The following is a 17,961-nucleotide window of genomic DNA, read 5'->3' as shown; positions in this document are numbered from 1 at the left end:
GCTGTCCTAATCTCCTGATACCCCCCACACATAAACCCCAGTATATAACCTGTCCTCTCCATACATCTTTGCTCTAATCTCCTGATACCCCCCACACATAATCTCCAGTATATAACCTGTCCTCTCCATACATCTCTGTTCTAATCTGATACCGCTCCACACATAATCTCCAGTATATAACCTGTCCTCTCCATACATCTCTGTCCTAATCTCCTGATACCCCCCACATAATCTCCAGTATATAACCTGTCCTCTCCATACAGCTCTCCCCTAATTTCCTGATACCCCCCACACATAATCTCCAGTATATAACCCGTCCTCTACATACATCTCTGCCCTAATCTCCTGGTACCCCCTCACACATAATCTCCAGTATATAACCTGTCCTCTCCATACATCTCTGCCCTAATCTCCTGATACCCCTCCACACATAATCTCCAGTATATAACCTGTCCTCTCCATACATCCCTGCCCTAATCTCCTGATACCTCTCACACAATCTCCAGTATATAACCTGTCCTCTCCATACATCTCTGTCCTAATTTCCTGATACCCCCCACACTTAATCTCCAGTATATAACCTGTCCTCTCCATACATCTCTGTCCTAATCTCCTGATACCCCTCCACACACAATCTCCAGTACATAACCTGTCCTCTCCATACATCTCTGTCCTAATCTCCTGATACCTCCTCACACATAATCTCCAGTATATAACCTGTCCTCTCCATACATCTCTGCCCTATTCTCCTGATACCTCCTCACACACAATCTCCAGTATATAACCTGTCCTCTCCATACATCTCTGCCCTAATCTCCTGATACCTCCTCACACACAATCTCCAGTATATAACCTGTCCTCTCCATACATCTCTGCCCTAATCTCCTGATACCTCCTCACACATAATCTCCAGTATATAACCTGTCCTCTCCATACATCTCTGCCCTAATCTCCTGATACCTCCTCACACACAATCTCCAGTATATAACCTGTCCGCTCCATACATCTCTGTCCTAATCTCCTGATACCCCTCCACACATAATCTCTAGTATATAACCTGTCCTCTCCATACATCTCTGCCCTAATCTCCTGATACCCCTCCACACATAATCTCCAGTATATAACCTGTCCTCTCCATACATCTCTGTCCTAATCTTCTGATACCTCCTCACACACAATCTCCAGTACATAACCTGTCCTCTCCATACATCTGTCCTAATCTCCTGATACCTCCTCACACACAATCTCCAGTATATAACCTGTCCGCTCCATACATCTCTGTCCTAATCTCCTGATACCCCTCCACACATAATCTCTAGTATATAACCTGTCCTCTCCATACATCTCTGCCCTAATCTCCTGATACCTCCCACACATAATCTCCAGTATATAACCTGTCCTCTCCATACATCTCTGTCCTAATCTCCTGATACCCCTCCACACATAATCTCCAGTATATAACCTGTCCTCTCCATACATCTCTGCCGTAATCTCCTGATACCCTTCACACATAATCCCCAGTATATAACCTGTCCTCTCCATACATCTCTGCCCTAATCTCCTGATACCCTTCACACATAATCTCCAGTATATAACCTGTCCTCTCCATACATCTCTGCCCTAATCTCCTGATACCTCCTCACACACAATCTCCAGTATATAACCTGTCCTCTCCATACATCTCTGCCCTAATCTCCTGATACCCCTCCACACATAATCTCCAGTATATAACCTGTCCTCTCCATACATCTCTGCCCTAATCTCCTGATACCTCCTCACACACAATCTCCAGTACATAACCTGTCCCCTCCATACATCTCTGCCCTTATCTCCTGATACCTCCTCACATAATCTCCAGTATATAACCTGTCCTCTCCATACATCTCTGCCCTAATCTCCTGATACCCCTCCACACATAATCTCCAGTATATAACCTGTCCTCTCCATACATCTCTGTCCTAATCTCCTGATACCCCTCCACACATAATCTCCAGTATATAACCTGTCCTCTCCATACATCTCTGCCGTAATCTCCTGATACCCTTCACACATAATCCCCAGTATATAACCTGTCCTCTCCATACATCTCTGCCCTAATCTCCTGATACCTCCTCACACACAATCTCCAGTATATAACCTGTCCGCTCCATACATCTCTGTCCTAATCTCCTGATACCCCTCCACACATAATCTCTAGTATATAACCTGTCCTCTCCATACATCTCTGCCCTAATCTCCTGATACCCCTCCACACATAATCTCCAGTATATAACCTGTCCTCTCCATACATCTCTGTCCTAATCTTCTGATACCTCCTCACACACAATCTCCAGTACATAACCTGTCCTCTCCATACATCTGTCCTAATCTCCTGATACCTCCTCACACACAATCTCCAGTATATAACCTGTCCGCTCCATACATCTCTGTCCTAATCTCCTGATACCCCTCCACACATAATCTCTAGTATATAACCTGTCCTCTCCATACATCTCTGCCCTAATCTCCTGATACCTCCCACACATAATCTCCAGTATATAACCTGTCCTCTCCATACATCTCTGTCCTAATCTCCTGATACCCCTCCACACATAATCTCCAGTATATAACCTGTCCTCTCCATACATCTCTGCCGTAATCTCCTGATACCCTTCACACATAATCCCCAGTATATAACCTGTCCTCTCCATACATCTCTGCCCTAATCTCCTGATACCCTTCACACATAATCTCCAGTATATAACCTGTCCTCTCCATACATCTCTGCCCTAATCTCCTGATACCTCCTCACACACAATCTCCAGTATATAACCTGTCCTCTCCATACATCTCTGCCCTAATCTCCTGATACCCCTCCACACATAATCTCCAGTATATAACCTGTCCTCTCCATACATCTCTGCCCTAATCTCCTGATACCTCCTCACACACAATCTCCAGTACATAACCTGTCCCCTCCATACATCTCTGCCCTTATCTCCTGATACCTCCTCACATAATCTCCAGTATATAACCTGTCCTCTCCATACATCTCTGCCCTAATCTCCTGATACCCCTCCACACATAATCTCCAGTATATAACCTGTCCTCTCCATACATCTCTGTCCTAATCTCCTGATACCCCTCCACACATAATCTCCAGTATATAACCTGTCCTCTCCATACATCTCTGCCGTAATCTCCTGATACCCTTCACACATAATCCCCAGTATATAACCTGTCCTCTCCATACATCTCTGCCCTAATCTCCTGATACCCTTCACACATAATCTCCAGTATATAACCTGTCCTCTCCATACATCTCTGCCCTAATCTCCTGATACCTCCTCACACACAATCTCCAGTATATAACCTGTCCTCTCCATACATCTCTGCCCTAATCTCCTGATACCCCTCCACACATAATCTCCAGTACATAACCTGTCCCCTCCATACATCTCTGCCCTTATCTCCTGATACCTCCTCACATAATCTCCAGTATATAACCTGTCCTCTCCATACATCTCTGCCCTAATCTCCTGATACCCCTCCACACATAATCTCCAGTATATAACCTGTCCTCTCCATACATCCCTGCCCTAATCTCCTGATACCTCTCACACAATCTCCAGTATATAACCTGTCCTCTCCATACATCTCTGCCCTAATCTCCTGATACCACCACACATAATCTCCAGTATATAACCTGTCCCCTCCATACATCTCTGTCCTAATCTCCTGATACCTCCTCACATAATCTCCAGTATATAACCTGTCCTCTCCATACATCTCTGCCCTTATCTCCTGATACCTCCTCACATAATCTCCAGTACATAACCTGTCCTCTCCATACATCTCTGCCCTAATCTGATACCCCTCCACACATAATCTCCAGTATATAACCTGTCCTCTCCATACATCTCTGCCCTAATCTCCTGATACCCTTCACACATAATCCCCAGTATATAACCTGTCCTCTCCATACATCTCTGCCCTAATCTCCTGATACCCCTCCACACATAATCTCTAGTATATAACCTGTCCTCTCCATACATCTCTGTCCTAATCTCCTGATACCCCTCCACACATAATCTCCAGTATATAACCTGTCCTCTCCATACATCTCTGTCCTAATCTCCTGATACCTCCTCACACATAATCTCCAGTATATAACCTGTCCTCTCCATACATCTCTGCCCTAATCTCCTGATACCTCCTCACACACAATCTCCAGTATATAACCTGTCCTCTCCATACATCTCTGTCCTAATCTCCTGATACCCCTCCACACATAATCTCTAGTATATAACCTGTCCTCTCCATACATCTCTGCCCTAATCTCCTGATACCTCCTCACACATAATCTCCAGTATATAACCTGTCCTCTCCATACATCTCTGTCCTAATCTCCTGATACCCCCCCACACATAATCTCCAGTATGTAACCTGTCCTCTCCATACAGCTCTCCCCTAATCTCCTTATACCCCCCCACACATAATCTCCAGTATATAACCTGTCCTCTCCATACATCTCTGCCCTAATCTCCTGATACCCCCCACACATAATCTCCGGTATATAACCTGTCCTCTCCATACATCTCTGCCCTAATCTCCTGATATCACCACACATAATCTCCAGTATATAACCTGTCCTCTCCATACATCTCTGCCCTAATCTCCTGATACCCCTCACAACTAAATCTCCACTATATAAAGGCCCTTTTACATTTAGCGATCCGACCAGCGATCCGACCTGGTCAGGATCGCTGGTGCATCGCTAAATGATCGCTAGTGAGCTTTCATACAGAAAGATCTCACAGCGATGCAGCAGCGACGCAGCGGACGATACTCACCTTTCTCCTTCGTCTCATTGGGGGACACAGAGACTGTGGGTGTGTGCTTCTGCCGTCTGGAGGCTGACACTAAGTATACAAAAAAAGAGTTAGCTCCTCCTCCGCCGCATACACCCTCGCCCCCAGACCGGGCGTAACTCAGTTTTTTGCTTAGTGTCTGATGGAGGCACACGCAGTCTGGAGCTCCAGACTAGATTTTTTTTTTTTTTTTTTTTTTTTTCTATGAAGATAAGACAGGGGCGACGGATCCTATAGAGAGGGTCCGATCTCCCCAAATCATCAACGGGCGACCACGTGTGAGTAACCCTCCACGTGTTTCTCTCCCGCACCGAGGGACACATCTGGGACTTTTCCCCAGACAACCATTTTTCTTCTTTATTTTGTAAAGAGGCGGCAACGCATCCTGATAAGAGGATTGCGGTTTCCCCATCGTCCCCAACGGGCGAGCACGTGTGAGTGATCCTCCACGTTGTTCTCTCCTGCAACGTGGAAATGCCCCTACCACCCCTAGGTAGTGAGTCCAGGGGTGGAGTTGGAGGCGCAGGTAAGCCAGGGATTGAAGCGGAGAGGTCCGGAGTCCTCCCTGCCCAGGGGAGCGGAGAGCGGTACAGTAGCCTCCCCCTCCCTGCCCAGGGATGGGGTTGAGAAGCACCTCTAGAGAGCCCCCTCGGCGGCCCGGCTCACCTTTTGTTAATAGGCCGGGACCAGGTAGTCCGCCTCTCACCCGGCGCTGCCCCCGGCGGGTAACGCCGATTACCGGTGGGTAAGTGCGGGCGGCCGCGGCTCCCGCTGTATGGGGAGATCCGTGAGCGCGCGCCCGCCGACTTCCGGGGATAGCCGGAAGCCCCGCCCACTAACTTCCGGGGGCGGAGAGCGGCGGGCGCGCACAGTGATCGGGGAGCTCCCGCCCCCCTCCCTCGAACGCCGCACGTGGAGTGCGGCCAGAGCCCCGCGGGCGGCCACGGTCCCCGCTGTATGGGGAGGTCCGGAGTCCGCGCGCCCGCCCGCCGACTTCCGGGAGTAGCGGAAGCCCCGCCCACTAACTTCCGGGGGCGGAGAGCGGCGGGCGCGCACAGTTACCGGGGACCTCCCGCCCCCCTCCTTGCATTTCCTCGCCGAAGTGGGGCCGGAAGCCGCCCCCTATCTCCCGGAGTGCGAGTGCCCCGGCGACTAACGCCGCACGCCCCGTGGAAGAGACGCAAGGTGGGACATTACCGGTGGGTAAGTGCAACCCCGTTGCGAGTGCCGCACTAGTAGTCAAGGAAGGGGTTATCCTCCTCCTCCTACCCTACCTTGCAATATGTCTGGCAAAGGGAAAGCTCACTCTTTCCTATACGCTGTTTGCGTTTCCTGTGGGGTCAGGCTGCCTAAAGCACAGCCGGGTAAATTTTGTGAAGCCTGCGAGTCGGAGCGAGCCCAGGAGCCCCCCATTATTGCAGAGCCCAGAGGTCAGGACCCTCCAGAATGGGCGGTGTCTTTATCACACTCTATGATGTCCCTTACAAGGGCAATTGAGTCTCTCCAAGGCCCAGGCAGGGACAAGGATGGTGGTCTGCCAGCGGAAGACAGCTCGTCCACGTCTCAGGACCCTCCGACCGTTAGAGGCCGCTCCAGCACCAGACAAGCTCATAGCAAGAGAGCTCGTTCCCCGTCGGCCGGACCCTCTGGGGCTTCGGTGGCGGGTATTAGGGTATCTCGTTCCCCGTCGCCGAGCTCAGGAAGCGAGCAGGATGAGGGCGAGGAGGAGGAGGAGGAGGCCTGGAATCCAGAAAGCCTGGGATACCAAGACTCGGTGGACAGCCTCATTGAGGCAGTCAACCAGACATTAGAGATCGAGGACGATGTGTCCACGGCCTCAGGTCACAAGGTCTCCTTCAAAAAGACCAGGCGACCGCATAGAAGGTTTGCCACGCATCCGGAGTTCGAGGAGCTAGTTCAGAAACATAGGGAACACCCGGATAAGCGTTTTGCAATGCAAAAAGCGCTGCAAGCTAAGTATCCGTTTCCTCCTGAACTCCATAAGGGATGGGTGGAGTCGCCAGTAGTGGACCCACCGGTATCACGTTTAGCGTCAAGATCGCTATTGTCGATACCCAGCGGTTCTTCTATCAAGGACCCAACTGATCGCCTTATAGAGGGGCTTGCCCGCTCGGTGTATGAGGCAGCGGGGTCGGCCCTAGCCCCCTCCTTTGCGGCTACTTGGGTGGCTAAGGCCATGGTTTCATGGGCGGACGCTCTGCAGAATGCTCTCCAAAACAGAGACCTGCCTGCGGAGGTCTTGGAGGTGACAAATCAGATCTTAGGGGCAAGTGATTTTCTCGTCAGCGCCTCTCTGGACGCGGCCGAGTGTTCTGCGGTGGCAGCAGCAAATGCGATCGCCATTAGGCGAGCATTATGGCTGAGATTGTGGAAAGCGGATTCTATCTCCAAAAAGTCCTTGACCTCATTGCCTTTTCAGGGCAATCGGTTGTTCGGTGAGAAGCTTGATAAGCTTATCTCAGAAGCCACAGGGGGGAGGAGTAGTTTCCTCCCGCAGCAGAGGACTTGGCCAGCATTCAGGCAGACACAGAGGCGTTTTCGGCCCTTTCGTAACCCCTGGAGGGGGACTTCGGCCAGAGCATCCACCTCCGCAAATGATGGTCAGATTAGGGAAAGGCAAATCTCTTACAGAGCCAATCCGCTGGGTAGAGGCCGAGGCCGTTTGCCCAGAACAAGGGGGGCCAGATCCCAAAATCCTCCAGCAAAATGACTCGAGGCGCTTCGTACCTACGGACGACAGAGTGGGCGGACGCCTACTAAGGTTCAGCCACGTTTGGGTCGCAGTGGCACGCGACGCTTGGGTGGCAGAATTGATATCGTCCGGGTACAAGATAGAGTTTCTCGGACTCCCGCCACGGCGATTCTTCCGTTCCCGGCTTTCCGGAACAGAATCGCAGGCGGAGAGTTTGTTACAGGCCATAATGACGCTACAGCGCAACGGGGTCATTGTCCCAGTACCGAAAAGCGAAGAGACACAAGGTTTTTACTCCAACCTGTTTTCGGTCCCCAAAAAGGACGGGACAGTAAGGCCAGTATTAGATCTAAAAATCCTGAACAAATTCATCAGAGTCAGGCGGTTCCGGATGGAATCCCTCCGTTCGGTCATTGCAGCCATGGATCCAGGGGAGTTCCTGGCCTCGATCGACGTGCAGGATGCATATCTGCACATTCCGATTTTTCCTCCACACCAGAGGTTCCTGCGTTTTGCGATCGGAGGGCGACATTTTCAATTTGTTGCTCTGCCCTTCGGTCTGGCCACTGCTCCCAGAGTCTTTACGAAGATAATGGCGGTGGTTATGGCCATCCTGCATGCTCGGGGCATAACGGTACTACCTTACCTGGACGACCTTTTGGTAAAGGGGCCGTCGTTTCAGGCGTGCCAGGAGAATGTCAGTATTACGCTGGATACCCTGGCGCGTCTAGGCTGGTTGATCAATCGGAACAAGTCGTCCTTGGTTCCAGCCCAGAGAATCGTATTCCTAGGCATGGTTTTCAACACCTCCCGGGGGCTGGTGATCCTCCCTCAGGACAAGGCGCGGAAGATCAAACAGGGGGTACGGAACCTTCTACAGCCAGGCTCCAGATCCATCCGGTACGGCATGAGTATGTTGGGCAGAATGGTGGCGGCGATGGAGGCAATCCCGTTTGCCCAGTTCCATCTCCGTCCGCTTCAGCATGCGCTCTTGTCAGCATGGGACAGAAGGCTGCTATCCCTCAGTCATCGGTGCAATTTGTCTCCGCTGGTCCGACGATCACTCCGATGGTGGACTCGCGACTCGTCTCTGGTCCAGGGGAAACCCTTTCCCCCGGAACAGTGGTTGGTGGTGACGACCGATGCAAGCCTGCAAGGTTGGGGAGCAGTTTTCCAGAGTCACACAGCCCAGGGGCGGTGGTCCATTCAGGAGATAATTCTCCCGATCAACATTCTGGAGATACGGGCAATACGATTGGCCCTGCAACATTTTCAGTGTTTCCTGAGACACCGGCCGGTGCGCATTCAGTCGGACAATGCTACAGCAGTAGCATATGTCAACCATCAGGGGGGCACGCGCAGCCAAACAGCCATGCGCGAGGTTGGACTGGTACTGCGTTGGGCCGAAAAGAACCACGTGGTAATTTCAGCGGTGCACATTCCGGGAGTCGAAAACTGGGCGGCAGATTTTCTCAGCCGACAGGGGGTCGCGGCAGGGGAATGGTCCCTGCACCCCGAGGTTTTTCAACAGATCTGCCAACGGTGGGGGACACCAGACGTGGACCTTATGGCATCCAGAGAGAACGCCAAAGTGCAAAGGTTCGTCGCTCGATCCCTCGACCCGCAGGCGATCGCAGCAGACGCTCTGGTGCTTCCATGGAGCCAGTTTCGTCTCCCGTACTTGTTCCCCCCGCTACCTCTGCTTCCAAGGGTCATCAGAAAGTTAAGGAGAGAGAAGGTTCCAGCAATTCTGCTAGCTCCAGACTGGCCTCGGAGGGCCTGGTATGCAGATCTGGTTCAGCTAGTGGTGGACGTACCCTGGCGTCTACCAGATCGGCCGGACTTGCTGTCCCAGGGGCCGATCTACCATCCGAACTTAGGGGCCCTGTGTTTGACGGCGTGGCCATTGAATCTTGGCTGTTAACACAGGCAGGATTCAGGCGCGATGTGGTGGCCACGATGGTGAGTGCCCGAAAGCCTTCCTCGGCGAAGGTATATCATCGGACTTGGGAAGTTTTTTTCCGTTGGTGTAGGGATCGCGGAGTGGCTCCTCTGGTTTTTTCGATCCCCAACGTACTGGCTTTTCTGCAGGCAGGGCTGGACGCAGGATTGGCTCCGAGTTCGCTCAGGACGCAAATCTCGGCCCTGTCGGCCCTTTTTCAACGAAAGGTCGCTTCGGTCTGGCAGGTTAAAACGTTTATGCAGGGGGTCGCACATTTAGTACCCCCCTATAAGGCGCCGACGGAATCATGGGACCTGAACTTGGTGCTCAGGGCCCTTCAGGAGCCCCCCTTCGAACCCTTACAAGAAGTCTCCTTACCTTACCTGTCCAGGAAGGTCGTTTTTCTGGTAGCGATTACGTCTATTAGGCGGGTTTCGGAATTGGCGGCTTTATCTTGTAAACCGCCGTTCTTGACTTTTTATAAGGATAAGGTAGTTTTAAGGCCAGCTCCTCCCTTCTTGCCGAAGGTTGTCTCTGCATTCCATATCAACGAAGACATTGTCTTACCCTCGTTTTGCCCGGCACCGGTGCACAGGGTAGAAAAGGCTTTGCACACACTGGATCTGGTAAGAGCTCTTAGGAGGTATGTGACAAGGACAGCATCTTTCCGCCAGACAGACTCTCTATTCGTGATCCCAGAAGGGCGGCGGAAGGGGCTTGCTGCGTCCAAAGCGACTTTGGCCAGATGGGTTCGCCTGACGATTCAAGAATCTTATGAAATCAGTGGCACGCCGGTTCCGGCAGGGATCAAGGCACACTCGGCTCGAGCAGTGGGTGCCTCATGGGCACTGCGACACCAAGCTTCAGCGGAACAGGTGTGCAAAGCAGCTACCTGGTCCAGTTTGCATACGTTTGTCAAACATTATAACGTACATACCCAGGCATCCTCGGATGCAAGCCTGGGAAGAAAGATTCTCCAGGCAGCAGTTGCGCACCTCTAATCAGGGGCGCAAAATAGCATGGATTGGGTGAGCTAAGATCCCGCCCAGGGACTGCTTTAGAACGTCCCACAGTCTCTGTGTCCCCCAATGAGACGAAGGAGAAACATGGATTTTTGTGAGTACTCACCGTAAAATCCTTTTCTCCGAGACGCTCATTGGGGGACACAGCACCCACCCTACTAGCCAGTTGGCTTTTGCTTATTTTAAGTTATACAAATCCTTATGTAAGGATCAGGGTGGTCCCTTTTCCAGACGTATAATTTCTTGCCTGAGTTTAAGGCGCGTTCTCCTACTGCTTATGCACTAAACTGAGTTACGCCCGGTCTGGGGGCGAGGGTGTATGCGGCGGAGGAGGAGCTAACTCTTTTTTTGTATACTTAGTGTCAGCCTCCAGACGGCAGAAGCACACACCCACAGTCTCTGTGTCCCCCAATGAGCGTCTCGGAGAAAAGGATTTTACGGTGAGTACTCACAAAAATCCATGTTTCACACACAGCGATCCTGGCGTCCTCCTGCCCGCCTCCACGCGTCACTCGTCGTCACAGCAGGAAGCCCAGCAGGAAGCAGACGACGAGAAATGGAGCCGCCCAATCTCGCGCGATCAGCGATGGAGCCGGTCGGAGGTAAGTATCACACATAGCGATATCGCTAGCAATATCGCTATAACGTCACAAAACCAGTGACGTTTTAGCGATATTGTTAGCGATATCGCTATGTGTAAAACCCCCTTAACCTGTCCTCTCCATACATCTCTGCCCTAATCTCCTGATACGCCCCACACATAATCCCAAGTATATAACCTGTCCTCTCCATACATCTCTGCCCTAATCTCCTGATACCACCACACATAATCTCCAATATATAACCTGTCCTCTCCATACATCCCTGCCCTTATCTCCTGATACCACCACACATAATCTCCAGTATATAACCTGTCCCCTCCATTCATCTCTGCCCTAAACTCCTGATACCCCCCACACATAATCCCCAGTATATAACCTGTCCTCTCCATACATCTCTGCCCTAATCTCCTGATACCTCCTCACATAATCCCCAGTATATAACCTGTCCTCTCCATACATCTCTGCCCTAATCTCCTGATACGCCCCACACATAATCCCAAGTATATAACCTGTCCTCTCCATACATCTCTGCCCTAATCTCCTGATACCTCCTCACATAATCCCCAGTATATAACCTGTCCCCTCCATTCATCTCTGCCCTAATCTCCTGATACGCCCCACACATAATCCCAAGTATATAACCTGTCCTCTCCATACATCTCTGCCCTAATCTCCTGATACCTCCTCACATAATCCCCAGTATATAACCTGTCCTCTCCATACATCTCTGCCCTAATCTCCTGATACCACCACACATAATCTCCAGTATATAACCTGTCCTCTCCATACATCCCTGCCCTTATCTCCTGATACCACCACACATAATCTCCAGTATATAACCTGTCCCTTCCATTCATCTCTGCCCTAAACTCCTGATACCCCCCACACATAATCCCCAGTATATAACCTGTCCTCTCCATACATCTCTGCCCTAATCTCCTGATACCCCCCCACACATAATCTCCAGTATATAACCTGTCCTCTCCATTCATCTCTGCCCTTATCTCCTGATACCTCCTCACATAATCTCCAGTATATAACCTGTCCTCTCCATTCATCTCTGCCCTAATCTCCTGATACCACCACACATAATCTCCAGTATATAACCTGTCCCCTCCATACATCTCTGTACATCTCTGTCCTAATCTCCTGATACCTCCCCACACATAATCCCCAGTATATAACCTGTCCTCTCCATACATCTCTGCCCTAATCTCCTGATACCTCCTCACATAATCCCCAGTATATAACCTGTCCTCTCCATACATCTCTGCCCTAATCTCCTGATACCACCACACATAATCTCCAGTATATAACCTGTCCCCTCCATACATCTGTCCTAATCTCCTGATACCCCCCACACATAATCCCCAGTATATAACCTGTTCTCTCCATACATCTCTGCCCTAATCTCCTGATACCTCTCACACACAATCTCCAGTATATAACCTGTCCTCTCCATACATCTCTGCTCTAATCTCCTGATACCACCACACATAATCCCCAGTATATAGCCTGTCCTCTCCATACATCTCTGTCCTAATCTCCTGATACCCCCCACACATAATCTCCAGTATATAACCTGTCCTCTCCATACATCTCTGTCCTATTCTCCTGATACCCCCCCACATAATCCCCAGTATATAACCTGTCCTCTCCATACATCTCTGCCCTAATCTCCTGATACCACCACACATAATCTCCAGTATATAACCTGTCCCCTCCATACATCTCTGTCCTAATCTCCTGATACCCCCTCACACATAATCTCCAGTATATAACCTGTCCTCTCCATACATCTCTGCCCTAATCTCCTGATACCTCTCACACACAATCTCCAGTATATAACCTGTCCTCTCCATACATCTCTGCTCTAATCTCCTGATACCACCACACATAATCCCCAGTATATAGCCTGTCCTCTCCATACATCTCTGTCCTAATCTCCTGATACCCCCCACACATAATCTCCAGTATATAACCTGTCCTCTCCATACATCTCTGTCCTATTCTCCTGATACCCCCCCCCCACATAATCCCCAGTATATAACCTGTCCTCTCCATACATCTCTGCCCTAATCTCCTGATATCACCACACATAATCTCCAGTATATAACCTGTCCCCTCCATACATCTCTGCCCTTATCTCCTGATACCTCCTCACATAATCTCCAGTATATAACCTGTCCTCTCCATACATCTCTGCCCTAATCTCCTGATACCTCCCCACACATAATCTCCAGTATATAACCTGTCCTCTCCATACATCTCTGCCCTTATCTCCTGATATACACACTCATAATCTCCAGTATATAACCTGTCCTCTCCATACATCTCTGCCCTTATCTCCTGATATACACACTCATAATCTCCAGTATATAACCCGTCCTCTCCATACATCTCTACCCTAATCTCCTGATACCCCCCACACATAATCTCCAGTATATAACATGTCCTCTCCATACATCTCTACCCTAATCTCCTGATACCTCTCACACACAATCTCCAGTATATAACCCGTCCTCTCCATACATCTCTACCCTAATCTTCTGATACCTCTCACACATAATCTCCAGTATATAATCTGTCCTCTGCATTCATCTCTGCCCTTATCTCCTGATACCTCCTCACATAATCTCCAGTATATAACCTGTCCTCTCCATACATCTCTGCCCTAATCTCCTGATATACACACTCATAATCTCCAGTATATAACCTGTCCTCTCCATACATCTCTACCCTAATCTCCTGATACCTCTCACACACAATCTCCAGTATATAACCCATCCTCTCCATACATCTCTACCCTAATCTCCTGATACCCCCCACACATAATCTCCAGTATATAACCTGTCCTCTCCATACATCTCTACCCTAATCTCCTGATACCTCTCACACACAATCTCCAGTATATAACCTGTCCTCTCCATACATCTCTACCCTAATCTCCTGATACCCCTCCACACATAATCTCCAGTATATAACCTGTCCTCTCCATACATCTCTACCCTAATCTCCTGATACCTCTCACACACAATCTCCAGTATATAACCCTTCCTCTCCATACTTCTCTGCCCTAATCTCCTGATACCACCACACAATCTCCAGTATATAACCTGTCCTCTCCATACTTCTCTGCCCTAATCTCCTGATACCACATATAATCTCCAGTATATAACCCGTCCTCTCCATACATCTCTGTCCTAATCTCCTGATACCTCGCCACACATAATCTCCAGTATATAACCTGTCCTCTCCATACATCTCTGCCCTAACCTCCTGATACCCCCACACATAATCTCCAGTATATAACCTGTCCTCTCCATACATCTCTGCCCTAATCTCCTGATACCACCACACATAATCCCCAGTATATAACCTGCCCTCTCCATACATCTCTGCCCTAATCTCCTGATACCTCCACATAATCCCCAGTATATACAGTAACCTGTCCTCTCCATACATCTCTGCCCTAATCTCCTGATACCTCCTCACACATAATCTCCAGTATATAACCTGTCCTCTCCATACATCTCTGCCCTAATCTCCTGATACCACCACACATAATCCCCAGTATATAGCCTGTCTTTTCCATACATCTCTGCCCTAATCTCCTGAAACCTCCACACATAATCCCCAGTATATAGCCTGTCCTCTCCATACATCTCTGCCCTAATCTCCTGATACCTCCTCACATAATCCCCAGTATATAATCTGTCCTCTCCATTCATCTCTGCCCTTATCTCCTGATACCTCCTCACATAATCCCCTGTTATGAATGAGTCACCGCAGGAGGCAAAAACAGAAATACAAGCTAAGTCCAGAAAACCAGAGAAGTTGGCAACTATCAGATTGCAGACCCCTGAACCTATCAACACAACTAGCAGTAGCCGTGGGGGGTTCCTACGATGCCCTAGACCTCTCGAACACAGCCGGAGAATTAAATAGGCCTAAAGAAAGAAAGGAGAAATCTAAACTGCCCCAGAGCAGACCCCAAAGCAATAGGCAGCCCCCAACAAATAATGACGGTGAAGCAAGATGAAAACACTAACACAGACAGAAAGATAGACTGAGCAAAGCCGGGGCCCAAAAACTACCTAGATAGGAAAGGACAGGAAGGCTGCTGTCTGCAATCTGCCAAAACCCTATCAAAGACATAAGCCAACAAGCTGATATGAAAAAGACCCTGAAGCAGCTAGGCTTCAAAAACTAAATCAGCACTCAGGTATTTTCAGAAGACCGAGCTAAAGGAATTCAGCACACCCCAGCAGGGAATGGCAGAAATCCAGAAAAACAAAGCAAACAAAGTCAAAGCGCAAATGCAAAAAGCCGAGCAGCAAACTTAGCTTTAGAGGAGCAGGAATTCAGACTGGTCTCCAAGGATCCCACAGAGAAATCACCCGCAGGGCAGAAGGGCGTCGGCAGCCTTATATCCAGTCAGTAACTCCACTCAGCCAGTCATCATCATCAGCCTCAGGTGTTTGATAATCAGGCTCACTACCTTTCTTTACCAGAAGAGGGAGTTCCTCGGGCCTCAGTATTGAAGGGGAAAATGAACTCACAACATCCCCAGTATATAACCTGTCCTCTACATACATCTCTGCCCTAATCTCCTGAAATCTCCACACATAATCCCCAGTTTATAACATGTCCCCTCCATACATCTCTACCCTAATCTCCTGATACCACCACACAATCTCCAGTATATAACCTGTCCTCTCCATACTTCTCTGCCCTAATCTCCTGATACCTCCCCACACATAATCTCCAGTATATAACCTGTCCTCTCCATATATCTCTGGCCTAATCTCCTGATACCTCCCCACACATAATCTCCAGTATATAACCTGTCCTCTCCATACTTCTCTGGCCTAATCTCCTGATACCTCCCCACACATAATCTCCAGTGTATAACCTGTCCTCTCCCTACATCTCTGCCCTAATCCACTGGTGTCTTTCACATAATCTGTAGTATATTTCCTTACCCTTCTGTTTGTTTCCATGTCTCGGGGAGATTGTGACGTTCTTGATGATGACATAGTCTGCTTATTCTTTTCTCTCGTTTAGGTTTCCATGTGAGTTACCGTTGGTGCCGCTTACATGGGACTTCCTCCTCCTGTGTCTCCTGCCCTTGCAGCTGTGGGTATCCTTAACATGTGGTGTGTGGACCCGCCTGGATAATCTGTCAGTGGCTTGTGTATCATCTTGTGAAGAGTATTGGATTTGGTCTTCTTTCTGCCTTTTGAGATTAAGTCAAAGTGTAAATCTACTAGTAGGGACATAAATGTGGGCAAGAGAATGCTAGTGGTTATTACTGGGACGGGTACATGTGGTCGACCCTCTTTGGATAGGTCCTGCTGAGCCCTTGAGGGGTTTCTAGTGGCTGCAAATATTTGTTTCGGCCTCAAATAGGAACAAAAGGGTAAAGTCATGTTAATTAAGGAAGGAAGAGACTGGGTAAAATAAAGCTCAATAGGGTCTCATTCGATGACAATGGGGTGTCAGGAAAAGGGGAGATACTCACCTTGCTAGGGTGCTGAATGCCAGCACATCACGGGCACATAAAACAGCTGCTGCACAGATCCCGGTCAAGAGGACGACCATAGGTACAGAGAGGAAGACGGCGTTATTACTCATGCGCTGCTGATATCCAAATATCCGTGAAATTAAAACATATATTTAGACAGGATTAAAAGTCAACGCGTTTCGAGGTCATGCAGGACCTCTTCATCAGGTCAAATCCTGGGAGATTTTATCCTGATGACGAGGTCCTGCATGACCTCGAAACGCGTTGACTTTTAAACCTGTCTCAATAAATGTTTAATTTCACTGATATTTGGATATCAGCAGCGCATGAGTGATACTTCCATCTTCCCAAAGTCATGTAAAATTGCTTCATGTTCCGGATCCGCAGTTCTACACCGACCTCCGCAGCAGTGACTTCAGTCCAAGGGTCCTGAATGTGAGGGGGCATGATTGATTTAGGAGCAGCCAATGGACATGTAGGAGTGGCTGTGTGCCGGCTGACGAACGTTTATAGGGGAGTGTGGGCCGGCTGACTGATGGGTGTGGGCTGGGTGATTGATGTGTATGGGCGGGTGTGGGCCAGCTGACTGACGTGTATGGGTGGGTGTGAGACGGCTGACTGATGTGTATGGGGGTGTGTGAGACGGCTGACTGATGTGTGTGGGTGTGGGCCAGCTGACTGATGTGTATGGGTGGGTGTGGGCCAGCTGACTGATGTGTATGGGTGGGTGTGGGCCAGCTGACTGATGTGTATGGGTGGGTGTGGGCCAGCTGACTGATGTGTATGGGTGGGTGTGGGCCAGCTGACTGATGTGTATGGGTGGGTGTAAGACGGCTGACTGATGTGTATGGGTGGGTGTGGGCCAGCTGACTGATGTGTAAGGGTGGGCGTAAGACGGCTGACTGATGTGTATGGGTGGGTGTAAGACTGCTGACTGATGTGTATGGGTGGGTGTAAGACGGCTGACTGATGTGTATGGGTGGGTGTGGACCAGCTGACTGATGTGTATGGGTGATTGTGAGACGGCTGACTGATGTGTATGGGTGGGCGTAAGACGGCTGACTGATGTATATGGGTGGGTGTGAGCTGGCTGACTGATGTGTATGGGTGGGGGTGAGCCGGCTGACTGATGTGTATGGGTGGGTGTGAGCTGGCTGACTGATGTGTATGGGTGGGTGTGAGCTGGCTGACTGATGTGTATGGGTGGGTGTGAGCTGGCTGACTGATGTGTATGGGTGGGTGTGAGCTGGCTGACTGATGTGTATGGGTGGGGGTGGGCCGGCTGACTGATGTGTATGGGTGCGG

The 17,961-nt window shown here is 49.7% G+C and overlaps 1 protein-coding gene across 9 annotated transcripts in view; it reads left to right on the top strand.

Moving 5' to 3' along the window:
- SLC35F5 (solute carrier family 35 member F5) overlaps positions 1-16,814 on the top strand; it is a 172,731-nt gene extending 155,917 nt beyond the window's left edge. For all 9 annotated transcript variants that reach the window (XM_073563838.1, XM_073563840.1, XM_073563833.1 and 6 more), the window contains one exon: positions 16,197-16,814. In XM_073563838.1, coding sequence (XP_073419939.1) covers positions 16,197-16,208 — 12 coding nt within the window. In that variant the 3' untranslated portion in view covers positions 16,209-16,814. The remainder of the gene's footprint in view (positions 1-16,196) is intronic.
- Positions 16,815-17,961: the final 1,147 nt, after the last annotated feature.

This window comes from Dendrobates tinctorius, unplaced genomic scaffold, assembly GCF_039654945.1.
Source record: "Dendrobates tinctorius isolate UK_male_01 unplaced genomic scaffold, ASM3965494v1 ptg000403l, whole genome shotgun sequence".
In the NCBI taxonomy this organism is placed as follows: Eukaryota; Metazoa; Chordata; class Amphibia; order Anura; family Dendrobatidae; genus Dendrobates; species Dendrobates tinctorius.
Note: the sequence above shows the minus strand (reverse complement) of the source record. Positions and strands in the feature narration are given on the sequence as shown.